We start from the raw sequence: 13555 nt of genomic DNA, 5'->3' as shown, positions 1-13555 counted from the left end.
AAAGAAGAAGATTATTTTCTTCAATAATTCAGTCTGATTCAGAAGTCACCCATTAAAGAGAAGAAGAAAGAAAAGAATCTCCCATAGCAGAAATTTGAACTTTCTAGAGAGAGAAAATTACCTGAGAAAGCAATCAGCAGCTGGAACTCCTCTCGCCAGGAACCCTAGGGTTTTCGTGAAGAAGCCGAGAAGAGAAGAAACTCGTTTCTGGTTTTGATTTCTAATTTTTTAAGAGGGCTAAATTCGTCATTTTATCAATTTCAGAAGGTGCCCACAATTTTCAGACTTGTTTTGAAGTCTGAAAATATGTGGACTTATTTCAGCCGAATTCAGATGTTAGGACTATTCAGACATCGTTTCAGATTTTGTCAAAAAAAAAAACAAACGTCTGAAATCTGAATTGAGGACCAATTCAGATTTCAGATCTGAATTAATAAAAAAACAAACAGCACCTATGTCTAGGGGTGGGAAAAAGATCCGGAAGACCGCTATCCGACCCGTTCGACCGAGATAAAAAGTGTCCATGGACACCCGATGGTCATAACGGTCAGTGTCCGACCGGCCCGAAAGAATTGGCGGACGGTCACGGTCAAAATTCTATGTCGAAGGACCGACCGCTGACCGACCAGTACGAGTGACCGAATAGGTTGACCGACTAAACTGTCCTCATTTTTAGAAGTTGACTGTTGAATTTTATAGACATATGAATATATGATGATCGTTGGCTATAGTCATATAGTCCTCTGGAAGACCAAACATTAGTGCATGACTTAATTATATCTTGTCAAATGATGATCCACTGTGTTTTTTCTTTTTTATATTTACTTTTGATTTCTTGGCTAAACATCTTCATTTGTAAGTAATTTTGTTTGTGGTAATAAAAAAAAAGTTCTGAATTAAGTAAATTTATTGGAAAGTCCGAACCGAGACCGTCCGGTGTCCGACTGGATCGGTAAAATAAACGGTCTTGGACGGTCAATGGACAAAGAATTCTTGAGAGTGACCGTCCGAGTCCGCCCGAGTAAATAGGTGGTCACCAACAGTTTATGTCCGAGTCGACCGGTTCGATGAAGTTAGAGTCCGATACCGACCGGTCCGGACCGATTCCCACCCCTACCTATGTCGATACAGAGCTCAAACGCCTCTGAGATGATCTACAAGGGTATCCCATCATTAATAAGGGTACAAGGGTAAAAGAACAAGTCTGTACAGCTTGTCAAAGTGGGTCCACAGATATTTCAACCGTCTTTGTCTGTTTCTCTAATTCGGTTATTAATGATGCCACCTCCTTAAAACTCCGAACGATACGGATTCCTTCTTTCTGCTCTCATTTTTCTCACTCTAAAAAGGAATTCTTACAAGTATTAGGGTTTTGAAGAACCCTCTTCTCCTCTCCTCTCCTTCCTTGAAGATTTCTCACTCTAGTTTTCTGCTATTCATTTCTTATTAGGGTTTCTTAGTTTTTTTTTCACTTCAATTGCGTTAGTTTCTGGTTGAAATGGACGACTTTAGTACTATATGACAACTAATTTCTTTCTTGAAATCGTCTTTTCAGGAGAGTGATTTTGAAAAGGTTGAAAGGGTTTTGAGTTTGAAAGAAGAAAAGATGAAAGAGTTGGTAGATGAGATTAAGAAGAGAAATAGTGTTGAGAAAGAATTAGGGGTTTCTATTACTAGGTTTAATGAGTTGTTTGTTGAGTTTGAGAAGAAGAAAATGGAGTGTAACGAGATTAAGGGTAAGTTTAGTGTTATTAGTGGAAGAGAAAAGAGAGCAAATGAAAGGATTATGGAATTGGAAATGGAAATAAAAAAGATGGCAATTAATTTTAAAGAGAAGTTTGAAGGGTTTAAAACAGAGATTAGGGATTTGGAATGTGGAAAAATTAGGGCTGAGAATAAGATTGAAGTGTGGAAAAAGAAGTGTAAAGAGTTGGAAGATAGAGTTTTGAGTCTAGAAAAGGAAAAAGATTCATCTTTAAAGTGTATAAAATATCATGTAAATGGAAATGTAGAATTGGATTCAAGAGGCTTAGAAGATCAAATTTGTTATATTGATGAAGGGAAGAAAGACGGAATCGAAGTAAGCAAATTTCAAAGCAAGAAGAACGGAAGCGCCAACCACTTACGTGAAGTATGCGTGGATGTACTAGGTATTGTATATACTTTACATATTTGTTAACTTCGAAGAATTATTTCCTTTGTTGTCCTGGTTTAACTAATTGGGATAGAAGATTGAAGTAGTTTATATTAAGATTGTGGTCATTCAACTCAAAAACCAATTGGTGATGAGTTGGGAGGACCTAGACATTATATTCTTGGTTGTTGAGTGTCCATTCCCAATGTGGGACTATTCTCAGTCCGCGCTTATGTATTTGTCGTGAGGGATGGGGTGGGGGTAAATTCGACGAACACATTTTACTATTTATGAAGTTGCCCACTTCGTAGTCTTAAATTCCTAAAACCCTGGTAACTTGATTTTTTGTGACTAAATGATAAGGCAGGTTCTTATAGAAGTATCTAAATAGGTAGCTCCTTCCCCTTAAATATGTGATTTCTGTGTGAGTGATAATCTGTAATAATTATGATATAAACAGCACGTTTTTTCTTCTTTGTTGAGTATTTCGCAGACCCACCCATCGACATCAATGCCGTGCAACTAGAGAATCAGAAAAGTCCCTTAGAAGTAGAATTTGGAAATAGAGCGAGAAAACAACCAAGTTTTGAGTTGGAAGAGAGCTCCAATAAAGTAGTGTTGCTCGAAAAATGTGGTATAAAACAGTCATCTGTAGGTATTATAGAGATTGTTGACAGTGACGATGAAAAGGAGATTGCTCCAAAGCATATTCACACCATCAGAGTCGATTGTATGCTTAATGTTTCGACTGACGATGTTTCGGAGAAATCTTCAAATAATGAAAACGATCTGACATTAAAAAAGTGTGTAAAGAGGACCTGTTCAGATCAGAGTGGTGAGAAAAATGAGAGCAATTGTGAGGAAGAGGAAATTGTGTTCTCCTCAAAGTCAAAAAGGAGAAGGACTTCTAAAATAGTAACCAGTGAAAGTGAGAGTGAGGATGATGATAGTCTTCCAATTGGTAAACTTAGGATGAAGAAACTTGCGGAACTAAAGGATGAGGTTCCCAAGCCCTCTCTCGTGAGCCCAACTACTGGAAAGATAACTTCTTCTGGATGTCAGAATATCGAAGAATCTGTTAGACCTTCAAGGGGGAGATTGATTTCATTGGGACATTTTGAAGAAGAGAAGGGTTCTGGTGATGGAACACGTAAAAACGATGAGGTTCGCAAGCCCTCTCTCGTGAACCCAACTACTGGAAAGTTTACTTCTTCTTCTGGATATCAGAATATCGAAGAATCTGTTAGACCTTCAAGGGGGAGATTGATTTCACTGGGACATTTTGAAGAAGACGAGGGTTCTAGTGATGGAATTTGTAAAAATGAGAGCATATCTCCGGAACGCTTGGCAATGGGTGAGATGGCACAAGAGAAGCAAAACATGCCAACTGCTGAGAATGCCGAACAGAATGTAAAAGAAAAGGAAGATTCTGGTAATGAGGGTGGATGTATTACGAAAGCTGCTGATAGTTCAGATTGTGAAGATGGTTGTAGTGGTCTAGAAAATGAAGCAGATGATATGGGTTTTGCTCGGTTGGTAGCTATGATTAAAAGGAATAGAGATAGAAAAGTAAAATGGCACTTCGAGGCTGACATGCTTTCTTCATTTGAGGAGGATCCAGAACTCTGTATGAAAGCCGTGTGTGCTTTATATAGGCAGCAAACATCAGAGGGAAAATCGACGATGGGTAGTATGCTTTCCAAAAACCGAGGGTTTAACAAGTTCGATGCACTCAGGTATGTCTTAGAAGGCTGTTTGTACATTCTCTATTTATTTTATCAGAAAATCTGCACGATCAAGTGAATTAACTCGTAAATTACGAAGTATTGTCATCTGCCTTTCTCGCTTCATTATGGTCTATTAGTTTGTTGAATCATTTCTGTGGGGTAAAGTCGAATCAGACCTCTATAAATTCACTTGCGCATTTCATTTTTCGACACAAATTTCTTTTGGTGCAAAAATTTTCAACATTTGATCGTTAGAAATCAAAATTCTACTTTCTTACTGCAGGGGAACTAACTTGGCGGAGTTTTTAATGGATGGGAACCAAAAAGGTGATTTGAAGAGGACTGTGAAGGAGTTGGAGATGTATGATAGCAGAGGGGTTGCCGAGTGCCAGAGATTAGCAAGACATTACTCGAAGCAGTTGTTCGCTATATACACAAACAAAGAAGATCCTTTCTTTCTTCCTCCTAGTTCGTTGACAGGCCCATGAGATGATACTGCAAATTCCTGTTGAATCTCTGAGGTATTACTGCCAATTCATTTCTTTCTTGAATAGATATATGTTAGAAGAATTGGTAATTTCACAATGTAAATGTTACTAGTCTTGTCATCCATAGTTTTGTACCTGGTGTTTCAAGATCGAACATCATCTTTTGTGTTTGACTCGGAATGATAAGTAATACAATGAGTAGAATGTAGTAAATTGCTACCTTCTTGCCTGTTTTGTTTAATCTCTTACTTGTTCTTCACTCGCTCACCCTCTCTCTCACCTCTTACTTCTTCTATAGTCACGAAGGTTTTGTCGATGGAGAGGGCTTTCCACTTTATCGGCAAATAGATAGGTTCTTGAAGAAGGTATTCTTCAAAGAAAATGAAGTCAATTATGCCATTTTTCGGAAAAAAGGAATTTACAGAATTGGCGTGAATTCCCATCCAAGGGTTGGAGTCACACCACTTTCTCTCTATTGATGAAAATGGGGTGATTGTCAGCCGTTGGATGGAGATTCACGACAAAGTCGCGCCACTTTTGCCAGCTTCCCTGTTGCGGTTGAAAAGAATATTTGGAGGGTGGTGATGTTTTAATTGAAAGATGTCTTTGCAGTTTAATTTTACTTGCAGAATCTCAATTTCTCAAAAAATTAAAAATCCCTCGGGAGGGATTTTTCTCCCTGAAAAACCTTTCAGTTACATGTAGAATATCTTAATTGAAAATCAACTTTCCAAAAGAAAGATCAATTTACTGTAAAAGGTATTAATGACCTACACCCATCTCCAAATGAAATTATACAGAGTAACCGCGGAAATTTGTCAAAACTACAAATTTTTTGTTTTGGTGAAAAAAGATCATTCAATTTTTTAGTCTTCTTTTCCCTTGCTATTTTCTAGTTTGCAACTGATTGTAAGAGGCTTGCATCTGATTGTAAGAGGCTTGCATCTGACTGCAAGAGGGTTCATAGTTTGCAAAAGGATTGCAACAACTACAAAAAAATTGCAACTACGTACAAAAGAGTTGCACAAAATATTAAATTTTTTACCAAACAAAATATAAATATATGGTTTTTAACCAAATAAAACATAACTTGTCTTTTTAACTTAAAAAACTCAAAATTAGGTCTTCAGCCAAATTTCCTGAAATATAACAATCCTCGGACTGGACTTAACTCTGAAAGTTTCTATTCGTATCGTTTACGAAGAGATTTTATTGAAAACAGGGTGCCAACAACGCAAAGAAAAATTCAAGTTATGGGATAGAAAAACTGTTTGACACTAAAACGACATAAGATTGAGTTGCCTCCTTAGTTCTGAGTTGTTGAAGCTCTTCAAGTCCGAAACTTTTAGGAACTGTAATTAAAGAACTCTGTATCATCATTTCAGAGTTGAGTTTTACTCGGTGAATTGCTGAGAAGATGATGAAGCTTTCGGCTTGACCGATGCTACATCTATGTCTTGTGGTGGAAGAGTGAGATCAAAACCTGCAACAAAATTCACTTTACTAGAACAATTTAGACGAGAGATTTAATCAGAAACGAATACAAAGCAGTAAAATAGAAATAATCGAAGTAGATGTGACCAAGTCTTTGACAAATATGTTGTGTTAGATGTCCTCATTAGACTGGCATACCTAATAATCCTAAACCTTAAGCAACTTTTTTAGTGATGGCCCTACAAATTCCTGTAGAAGTTTAATAGCAAGACATCGTTTTCCATACTTCGATCCTAATAAATCCACATAACAATTTCTGGGGGAGAATAGAGAAGTGCATCATAGACCCCCGCATTATACGTCGAACTTTTAACGGGTCTCCATTCTTGGAAAACAAAATTCCGATCAAAGAGTGGAAGGTATCTTGTTACCATAGAAGTCACCCGATACTAGAGTAAGTGCCGCATTCGAAGTTTATGGCCCCACTTTGCTGGAAATACAATTTCAACTGGAGTATGGAATCCAACTAGTTTCTATAGAAATCAAGCAGTTCAATGAAGGACAACCCAAGATGAAGGACAACATTTTCCTTGTCACAAATAGTGGCTGCATAGACCACAAATCATTCTAGTGGTAGCAAAATTTCCTAAAACCCTAGGCCGTTATGAGGGTTAAAAGGGGAGATGGCAATTTCCAGCACCAAGAACTCTGTAATCACAAGACAGATGGATATATGCAGTCGTGACATATGCCCTGGTTCTTTTATATTTCAAATTGACAAAAGCTAAACGGGAAAGACTGCAGACCTTGAGGAAGGAAAAAAGGATCCTTTTTGTTCTTGTATATGTTGAATAACTGCTGTGAGTATTTTATAGCAAATCTCTTGCACTCTCCAAGCGCCTTAGGATCGAATAATTCCAACTCCTTGACTGACTTCTTTACGTCACCTTCAGCATTACCCTCCATAAGAAAATCGGCTATAGTGCCCCCTCTGCGCACCAATTGTTGAGGATAATTACTAACACAATTTAAAAAAAAAAAAAGAATGTAACAACATCGAGGAACTTTCTGTACCTGTGCGCATCGAACTTGTTAAAGCCTTGGAAATCTGGTGGGCCATTGGACTTTTGCTGGCGAAAGATAGCACAGACAGCTTTCATACAGAGCTCAAGATCTTCTTTGAATGAAGAAAGCATGTCTGCCTCACATTGCCAATTCAATAAATTCACTTTTGTCCTTTTAATTGTTTCAGTCATCCGAGTGAGACCAAGATCATCTTTCGGCCCAGGAGATAAATTATCATCCAGATAAAACGGGCCCAGGGAAGAATTCTGTTTCAGTTCTTTATGTTTGTCCATTTCAAGTTTCCCCATTGGAAATCTATCACTCTCGACAGTTTTACTGGTAACTGTTTGCGACTTTCGGCATCTTTTGGCGGTGGAATTCAACTGGATATCACACAAACTAACATTTTCTTCATTTCTCTGATCTGAAATAGGCCTTCTTGAACACTTTTTGGATGTCATGTCATTTCTACCATCCCAAGATCTTTCAGAATTATCGGCGGCTGAAACATTGGTAGTTTCCTCTTGACTAATGTTTTTCGATTCCCCGAGACTGGTCTTGTTGATAGATGATGGACCTGAAAATGATGAACAATTAGAAATAGATGTCAATATGGCATTACAATCTTTTCTTTAACTGAACTAGGCAATGACATACATATCCAACTAAATAAAGTATGACACAAATATGTATGTAATGATAGGGTTATCCAAAAGTATATAAAATACCTTCAAGGACAATAAAATGTGTATGTTTGTTTATAAAATACCTTCAAGGACAATAAAATGTGTATGTTTGTTTCCGTATTTTTTTTCTTTTCCTAATCGCTATGTTTGTAACCCCTTAATGACTCCTATTCCTTTTTAAAATGACATTCTATACTATCATACTAATGTTGTAAACTTATGGAATCTCGGATAGCCTTGTTCACCCGTGACCCGAATTTGCTCTTCCGAGATTCATCACCCTGGTGACAACATATATGTTACTGTGAATGTACTTTTGTGTGTATTTGCAGTCTTACAAAATTCAAACAATGATTAAGACGAAAAGTACCATTCCGATTAACTTTGTTCTTGTATAATATAAATATGTATGTAATGATAGGTTATCCAAAAGTATATAAAATACCTTCAAGGACAATAAAAGGGAAATGTGTATGTTTGCAGACAGTATAAATATATAAAAGGAACAGATACCCACAAAAATATCTATCGCGTGATCAACATTATTGAATCTTGCACGACAAGTTCCTGCCTGCAAAATATCTTTTGTACTTTCCTCATAAATGTCCCAGGTGATGCCAAAGAACGCAAATTTCCAACTTTTAAATTGGTTTCACTAAACGGGAAAAAGCACCCATTTATAGTTAATTAACTTTACGAAGTGCTTATTTGACTTGAGTCGCACGGAAGAGCTTGCCTTATACTAACACAAAAACTGTCATAGTAACACTTCCTATCCTCTGAAAGTGTTCAAGAGTAAGTAAATATTTCAAGAAAAATTCCAGCGAGAAGAAGAGTACTATTTCGTACATTAGCATCACTCTTCAGTACTTTTTATTGAGCTAGATAAGTGGATACTGATGTCTGACACTTGCACCCATTTCAGTGGTGTAAATCTTGTTTGTACTTGCACAAAATCATGCTAAGACCATAAAATTTTTATCGTGATTGATGACTGCTACATATACTATATTTGATTCACAAGCAAAAGATCGTTAAAAGAATACAGAACCTAATAACTAACAAAGTGTGTGTTTGTGTATGAACTACAAAAATATAGCTTGTGCTTTACACTGGGCCACTGTCACTAGAATATGACAGTTACGATATCTAGTGAATGAAATCAAAGGAAATTAGGGTGATATATAAAAGGACACAGTTATACTGATATATAAAAGGAAATTAGGGTGTAATTGGAACTCCCATGTCCGTTCTATACAACGTTATGCTTAATGATGAAGGAGTCAGTCATGTGACTCATACTCCCTAAAAAGTGAATGAAATCAAACCAACGATATACGACCATATGTAAGACGTCTGAAAATCCAGCACTATGTTTACTACTTGAAGCTTAACCTGTAATTGAATGAATACAAGAAATTGGGCTGGAGACCCAATTCTTTGTTTTTTTTTGTCAAAAAGACAAGTTATCTTTTTTTCCTTCTAGGCACCATGAAAAGTTTGGAAATAGGCTTGAAGGACAATTCTAAAAATCCCTTAATTTTGTATACCTGAATTGACCTTTGTATAAAGGAAAATTTTAGAAACACTCTCAGATTTTCCAAAAACCCTCACATTTTATATAATCTTACTTCTTAGTTACTTATTTTGTTAGGGTTTGATTTTGCGAAGCTTTGCAAATTAGTTTGCAAACTGATTTGCAAACTGGTTTGCACTACTTTGCAAATTGGTTTGCAATCTGGTTTGCCTTGCAGAGCTTTGCAAACTGATTTGCAAACTGATTTGCAAACTGGTTTGCAATCTGGTTTGCCTTGCAAAGCTGTGCAAACTGATTTGCAAACTGGTTTGCAATCTGGTTTGCCTTGCAAACTAGTTTGCACTACTTTGCAAATTGGTTTGCAAACTAGTTTGCAATAAGGTCAGTTTTGTCTTTTCCCTATATTAGATAATTTACAAAAATGCCACAGGGAGCTGAAGCCCATAAAAAATTGTCCAATCCTTTTTAACCAAAGGCCAAAGTTTGTAGGGAGTTTTGGCCAAATTTCCCTAATAAAAATATGACATGAAGTGAAGTATATAACCTGTGATTCTTTCTTTTGCCTTTGTCTCTCTTTCGCGTAAAATAGTTTGCAGACGGTTAATCTGCGCTTTCAAATTATCAGTCTCATCCTCTGCTCTTGTTTTCTTGCACATCAAATCCCGATTCTCCCTCTTCCACTGAACATACTTCTGTCTTTCATCGCTTTTCATCGTCTTTAGTTCCTCTAATAAGTTGGTAATTCTATCTTCTGCTCTCTTTTCGCTTCCTTTCAAAATTTCATGCTCTTCCTCTAGATACATAATCAACTCTTTCAATTCATTATTCATTGTCTTGTGCTCCTTGATCTCATCATCAACTACATCTTTCTTTACGAATAAGGCATCAAATTCATCCTTAATCGCAATGTACTCCCTCTTTCTGTCCTTGAGCTTCAAAGACATCTCAGAGGACTTAGTTTTATAACCTTCCAATTGAGCTTTCAGTGATTTACCTTCACATCTAATCCGCGAGTATTGTGTCTCTAACTCGTTAAACCTGTCCTTGCATACCTCAATCTCATCCTCTATTGTTTTTATTGCGCACTCCAAATCTTTGTTCTTTCTTTTGAGTTGAACAAACTTCTCTCGCTCATCCTTGTTCATCCTTTCGAAATTATCTTCCAAGGACTTTACCATTTCTTGTGTCCTTTTCTGTATTTCTACAATTCGTCTTTTTTCTTCTTCTAGACAAGTAACCTGTTCCTTCAACCCATAGCACAGTGTCGTGTGCTCCTCAAGCTCAACATCAACATCCATCCTTTCCAATAGTAAGTTATCCTCTGTTATGATAGACTCCATTTTGTACTCTTCGACTTCTTCACACAATTCCCGATACTTAGTTTTATAGAACTCTAACTCGATTTCCCGGTTTAATTGAAAATTTCAAGACAAACTTGGAACGCAGTAAATCTTCATTTGGCCCGGCAACAATTAAGGAATGACAAATGGTTAATGAAATATCAAAATAACCGATATGATTCTGTAAGATTATGAGTATATAATTTACTTCTTTCCAATTATATTTTTGCAGATTTAAGAGTAATAATTGGTAGGAAGATTTTGGTTAAATTCTTATCTTGATGAATTTATTCGATATTCTAATCTAGTATGGCATGAAATTAGTATATGATGCATGTGAAAGTTTTCCTATAAAAATGGTGTAATTAATGAATTTACTGTACAGTTCATGTATATCTAAGTTTAATTCCATTTCCTATTTTTGTTAATATGATTATGGGACGGTATTAGCTAGAGGAACGGTCTAAGATAGAATATGAAGGCCAAGTACATTGCATGTGGTCATTTATAATATATTTCATAAGAAGTTACCCCGATACTTGATTTCCGACATCTATCCACGGGTCAAGTTTCATTGGTTAATGAACTATCTTGAACCGGAACCTATTAGGTTAGATTTATTAATCACATTTTAGAGATTATGTTTTTCACTTTTCGAACTTCCAAATTTAAATTCAAGTCAGGAGTTCAATCTAAAAATTTGTCAAATTCTAAATCGCGTCCAGATACAAATCTAACAAAAACACCGAATGCTTTTCAGAACACATTTTCGAAATGAATGCTTCTAATGCATTGCTTCGTAAACAAAATAAATGTATTTAAAGAACCTAATGTCAACTTCACATTTGTTCGAATTGATTAAACACCTACTGCTCGCACAGACAGTTTGGTTATTGCCAATTGAATAGAAAGAGTGCCTTTGTAATAGGAGAATTCTCCTATTATGTGAGGATTGTCCCACTTGGGGGAAGGGGATCTAACAACCAAGAATATAATGTCTAGGTCATCTCCACTCATTGCTAATTGAGCGCAAAAAACGCCACACGTGAGGGGGCGTCTGAGAATAGTCCTGCATGGGAGAAGGGGTATCTACTATCTAGGAACCAAGAATATAATGTGTAGGTCCTCTCCACTCATTGCCAATTGGTTTTGAGTTGGTTGACCACAAACTTAACACGCACTGCCTTTTGATAAGATATTGAAACAGTTACATGATACCGAACAAATAATTGTATTTTAGTGTCATGAAAGAACTATATTAGCATGACAAGTGGTGATCAATTTTGGGACTCGTAGAAGTTCTTCTTCAGTGTGTTTATACAGAGATCGCAGTAAGCAATTGCAGAGTCTATGATGCAGTAGTACTGATTCTCTCATAAATTTGGCATTTAACCAGTCTTCACTAAATTTGGCATAGCATATGCAATAAGGTTAACAAATAGTTAGTTTGACAACTAATAAAACGTGACATAATATAATTATGAACTTCGGCTAACTTGCTACTCTTATTTTATACAGCACGTATGCGATCTACTGATTCTCTCATAAAGGTGAATGGAGAATGAATCCATAAATACGCTACGGGTACTGCTAATATAACCGCACGCGCAAATTAACTCGTTCTCTGACCTGTGGAGCATTAACTTTAAGCAAACACGTAACGCCCACAAAATTTGTCCCCACTGTCCATAAATCAACTCTATGCCTTAACATTTCAAGCCTTTAATTGTTAGTTGACATAGATACTAAGCTCATTAAGTAGATCTTCTAACCAAATACGGCTCAAAATTAGTGTCTTTATCCATACTATTAAAAGATGAAATTTACATTGTTTGATGGGAAGGATTTCCTTCTAGCAAACAACAACTAAAATTAATATCGTGAATATCCGTTTCCCCAAGTACAAATCTCGAGGAAAGGCAAAGGAAGCTTGAACCCCTGTCACTTAGGAACAAGAAGACCAAGTTTACAAAAAAAAAACTGGATAGAACATGTCCTTTACTACCTTCATAAAGACAAATATCAGCAATTGCACTTTTTCACTGAATAGTAAATCTACATTAACTTGGACTGTCTTTTACTAGCATGGGCCTTATGCACTCGACCACATCATTATGTCATACCCGCTTCTCTGAGTACAAATCTTGAGGAATATAAGACAAGTCTGAAGCCACCTTGCGGATCGCGTAGCTTGGAAAGGAGCGCTCAATGGAAAACAAAAACTAAAAGCAACAAGAAGAGTTTTCACTCTCTATTAAGAAAGACTATATATCAAGGTATTAAACATCGGTCTAGGTCTATATTTCGGTTGGAATGGAAATGAAAATATTTCGGTTAGTGCGGAAATAACTACAAAGTAGAGATGATGGAAACCCTTGGCAAATGATGAGTATATGACGTAATTCTTTGAGACAAGTCAAGGAAGCACAAAATGCATATTACTTCACTCTAACCATGACTAACGGAGGGTAATAAGGAATATTATGGCATATTTATAGATTTATTATCTTTATATCTGTATGACACAAGGGATTATATTTTCCAAAAATTTCCACGACAGTACCAAAATATTTCCATTTCCAACCTAACCGAATAGAATCTTACAAGTGTTCTTTGCATTATTCCTACCAAAGTAACGAAATTTTTATGATGGATGCAAATTTTTTACTCAGTTTCTTCAAATTTTGTGTAAAGCGTATTGTTCTTAGAAATAATGCAACGCGTTCATTTAGGTGGAATTAATGCAAAGAAAATATGTAGGAAAGATAATATGTAGAAATAATGCAAGCGTATTGTTTCTTCACTTCGTCCATAGTTTTGTACCTGGTGTTTCAAGATTGAACATCACTCGGAATGATAAGTCATGCAATGGGTAGAATGTTGTAAATTGCTACCTTCTTACCTATTTTGTTTAATCTCTTACTTCTTCACTCGCTCACCCTCTCTCTCACCTCTAACTTCTTCTTTAGTCACGAAGGTTTTGTCGATGGAGAGGGCTTCCCACTTCATCGGCAAATAGATAGGTTCCTGAAGAAGGTATTTTTCAAAGAAAATGAAGTCAATTATGTTATTTTCGGAAAAAAATAATTTACAGAAGAGGCGTGAATTCCCATCCAAGGGTTGGAGTCATACCACTTTCTCTCT

At 36.4% G+C, this 13555-nt stretch overlaps 2 protein-coding genes across 3 annotated transcripts; one reads left to right on the top strand and one right to left on the bottom strand.

The window, feature by feature from the left end:
- The first annotated feature begins 1127 nt into the window (after positions 1 to 1127).
- On the top strand, positions 1128 to 4590 carry LOC147544747 (uncharacterized). The gene is made up of 3 exons (XM_086674112.1): positions 1128 to 2150; positions 2628 to 3870; positions 4145 to 4590. Exons 1-3 carry the CDS (start codon positions 1607 to 1609, stop codon positions 4347 to 4349), a joined length of 1992 nt encoding a protein of 663 aa, XP_086530238.1. The 5' UTR covers positions 1128 to 1606; the 3' UTR covers positions 4350 to 4590.
- An 894-nt stretch (positions 4591 to 5484) lies between these two features.
- On the bottom strand, positions 5485 to 10457 carry LOC147544746 (uncharacterized). Of its 2 annotated transcripts, none has more exons than XM_086634506.1 (4): positions 9616 to 10457; positions 6858 to 7425; positions 6590 to 6774; positions 5485 to 5847 (listed from the first exon to the last, which is right to left on the bottom strand). In XM_086634506.1, exons 1-4 carry the CDS (start codon positions 10409 to 10411, stop codon positions 5744 to 5746), a joined length of 1653 nt encoding a protein of 550 aa, XP_086490632.1. In that variant the 5' UTR covers positions 10412 to 10457; the 3' UTR covers positions 5485 to 5743. The 2 variants fall into 2 exon arrangements, with proteins under 2 accessions (XP_086490632.1, XP_086490633.1); XM_086634507.1 differs by having other exon boundaries at positions 5485 to 5832.
- Positions 10458 to 13555: the final 3098 nt, after the last annotated feature.

The sequence above is a fragment of the Eschscholzia californica genome, unplaced genomic scaffold (assembly GCF_041429995.1).
Source record: "Eschscholzia californica isolate CP2 unplaced genomic scaffold, dmEscCali1.0.p SCAF_4, whole genome shotgun sequence".
NCBI lineage: Eukaryota > Viridiplantae > Streptophyta > Magnoliopsida > Ranunculales > Papaveraceae > Eschscholzia > Eschscholzia californica.
The sequence above is the reverse complement of the archived record's forward strand: the minus strand, read 5'-3'. Positions and strand labels throughout refer to the sequence as shown.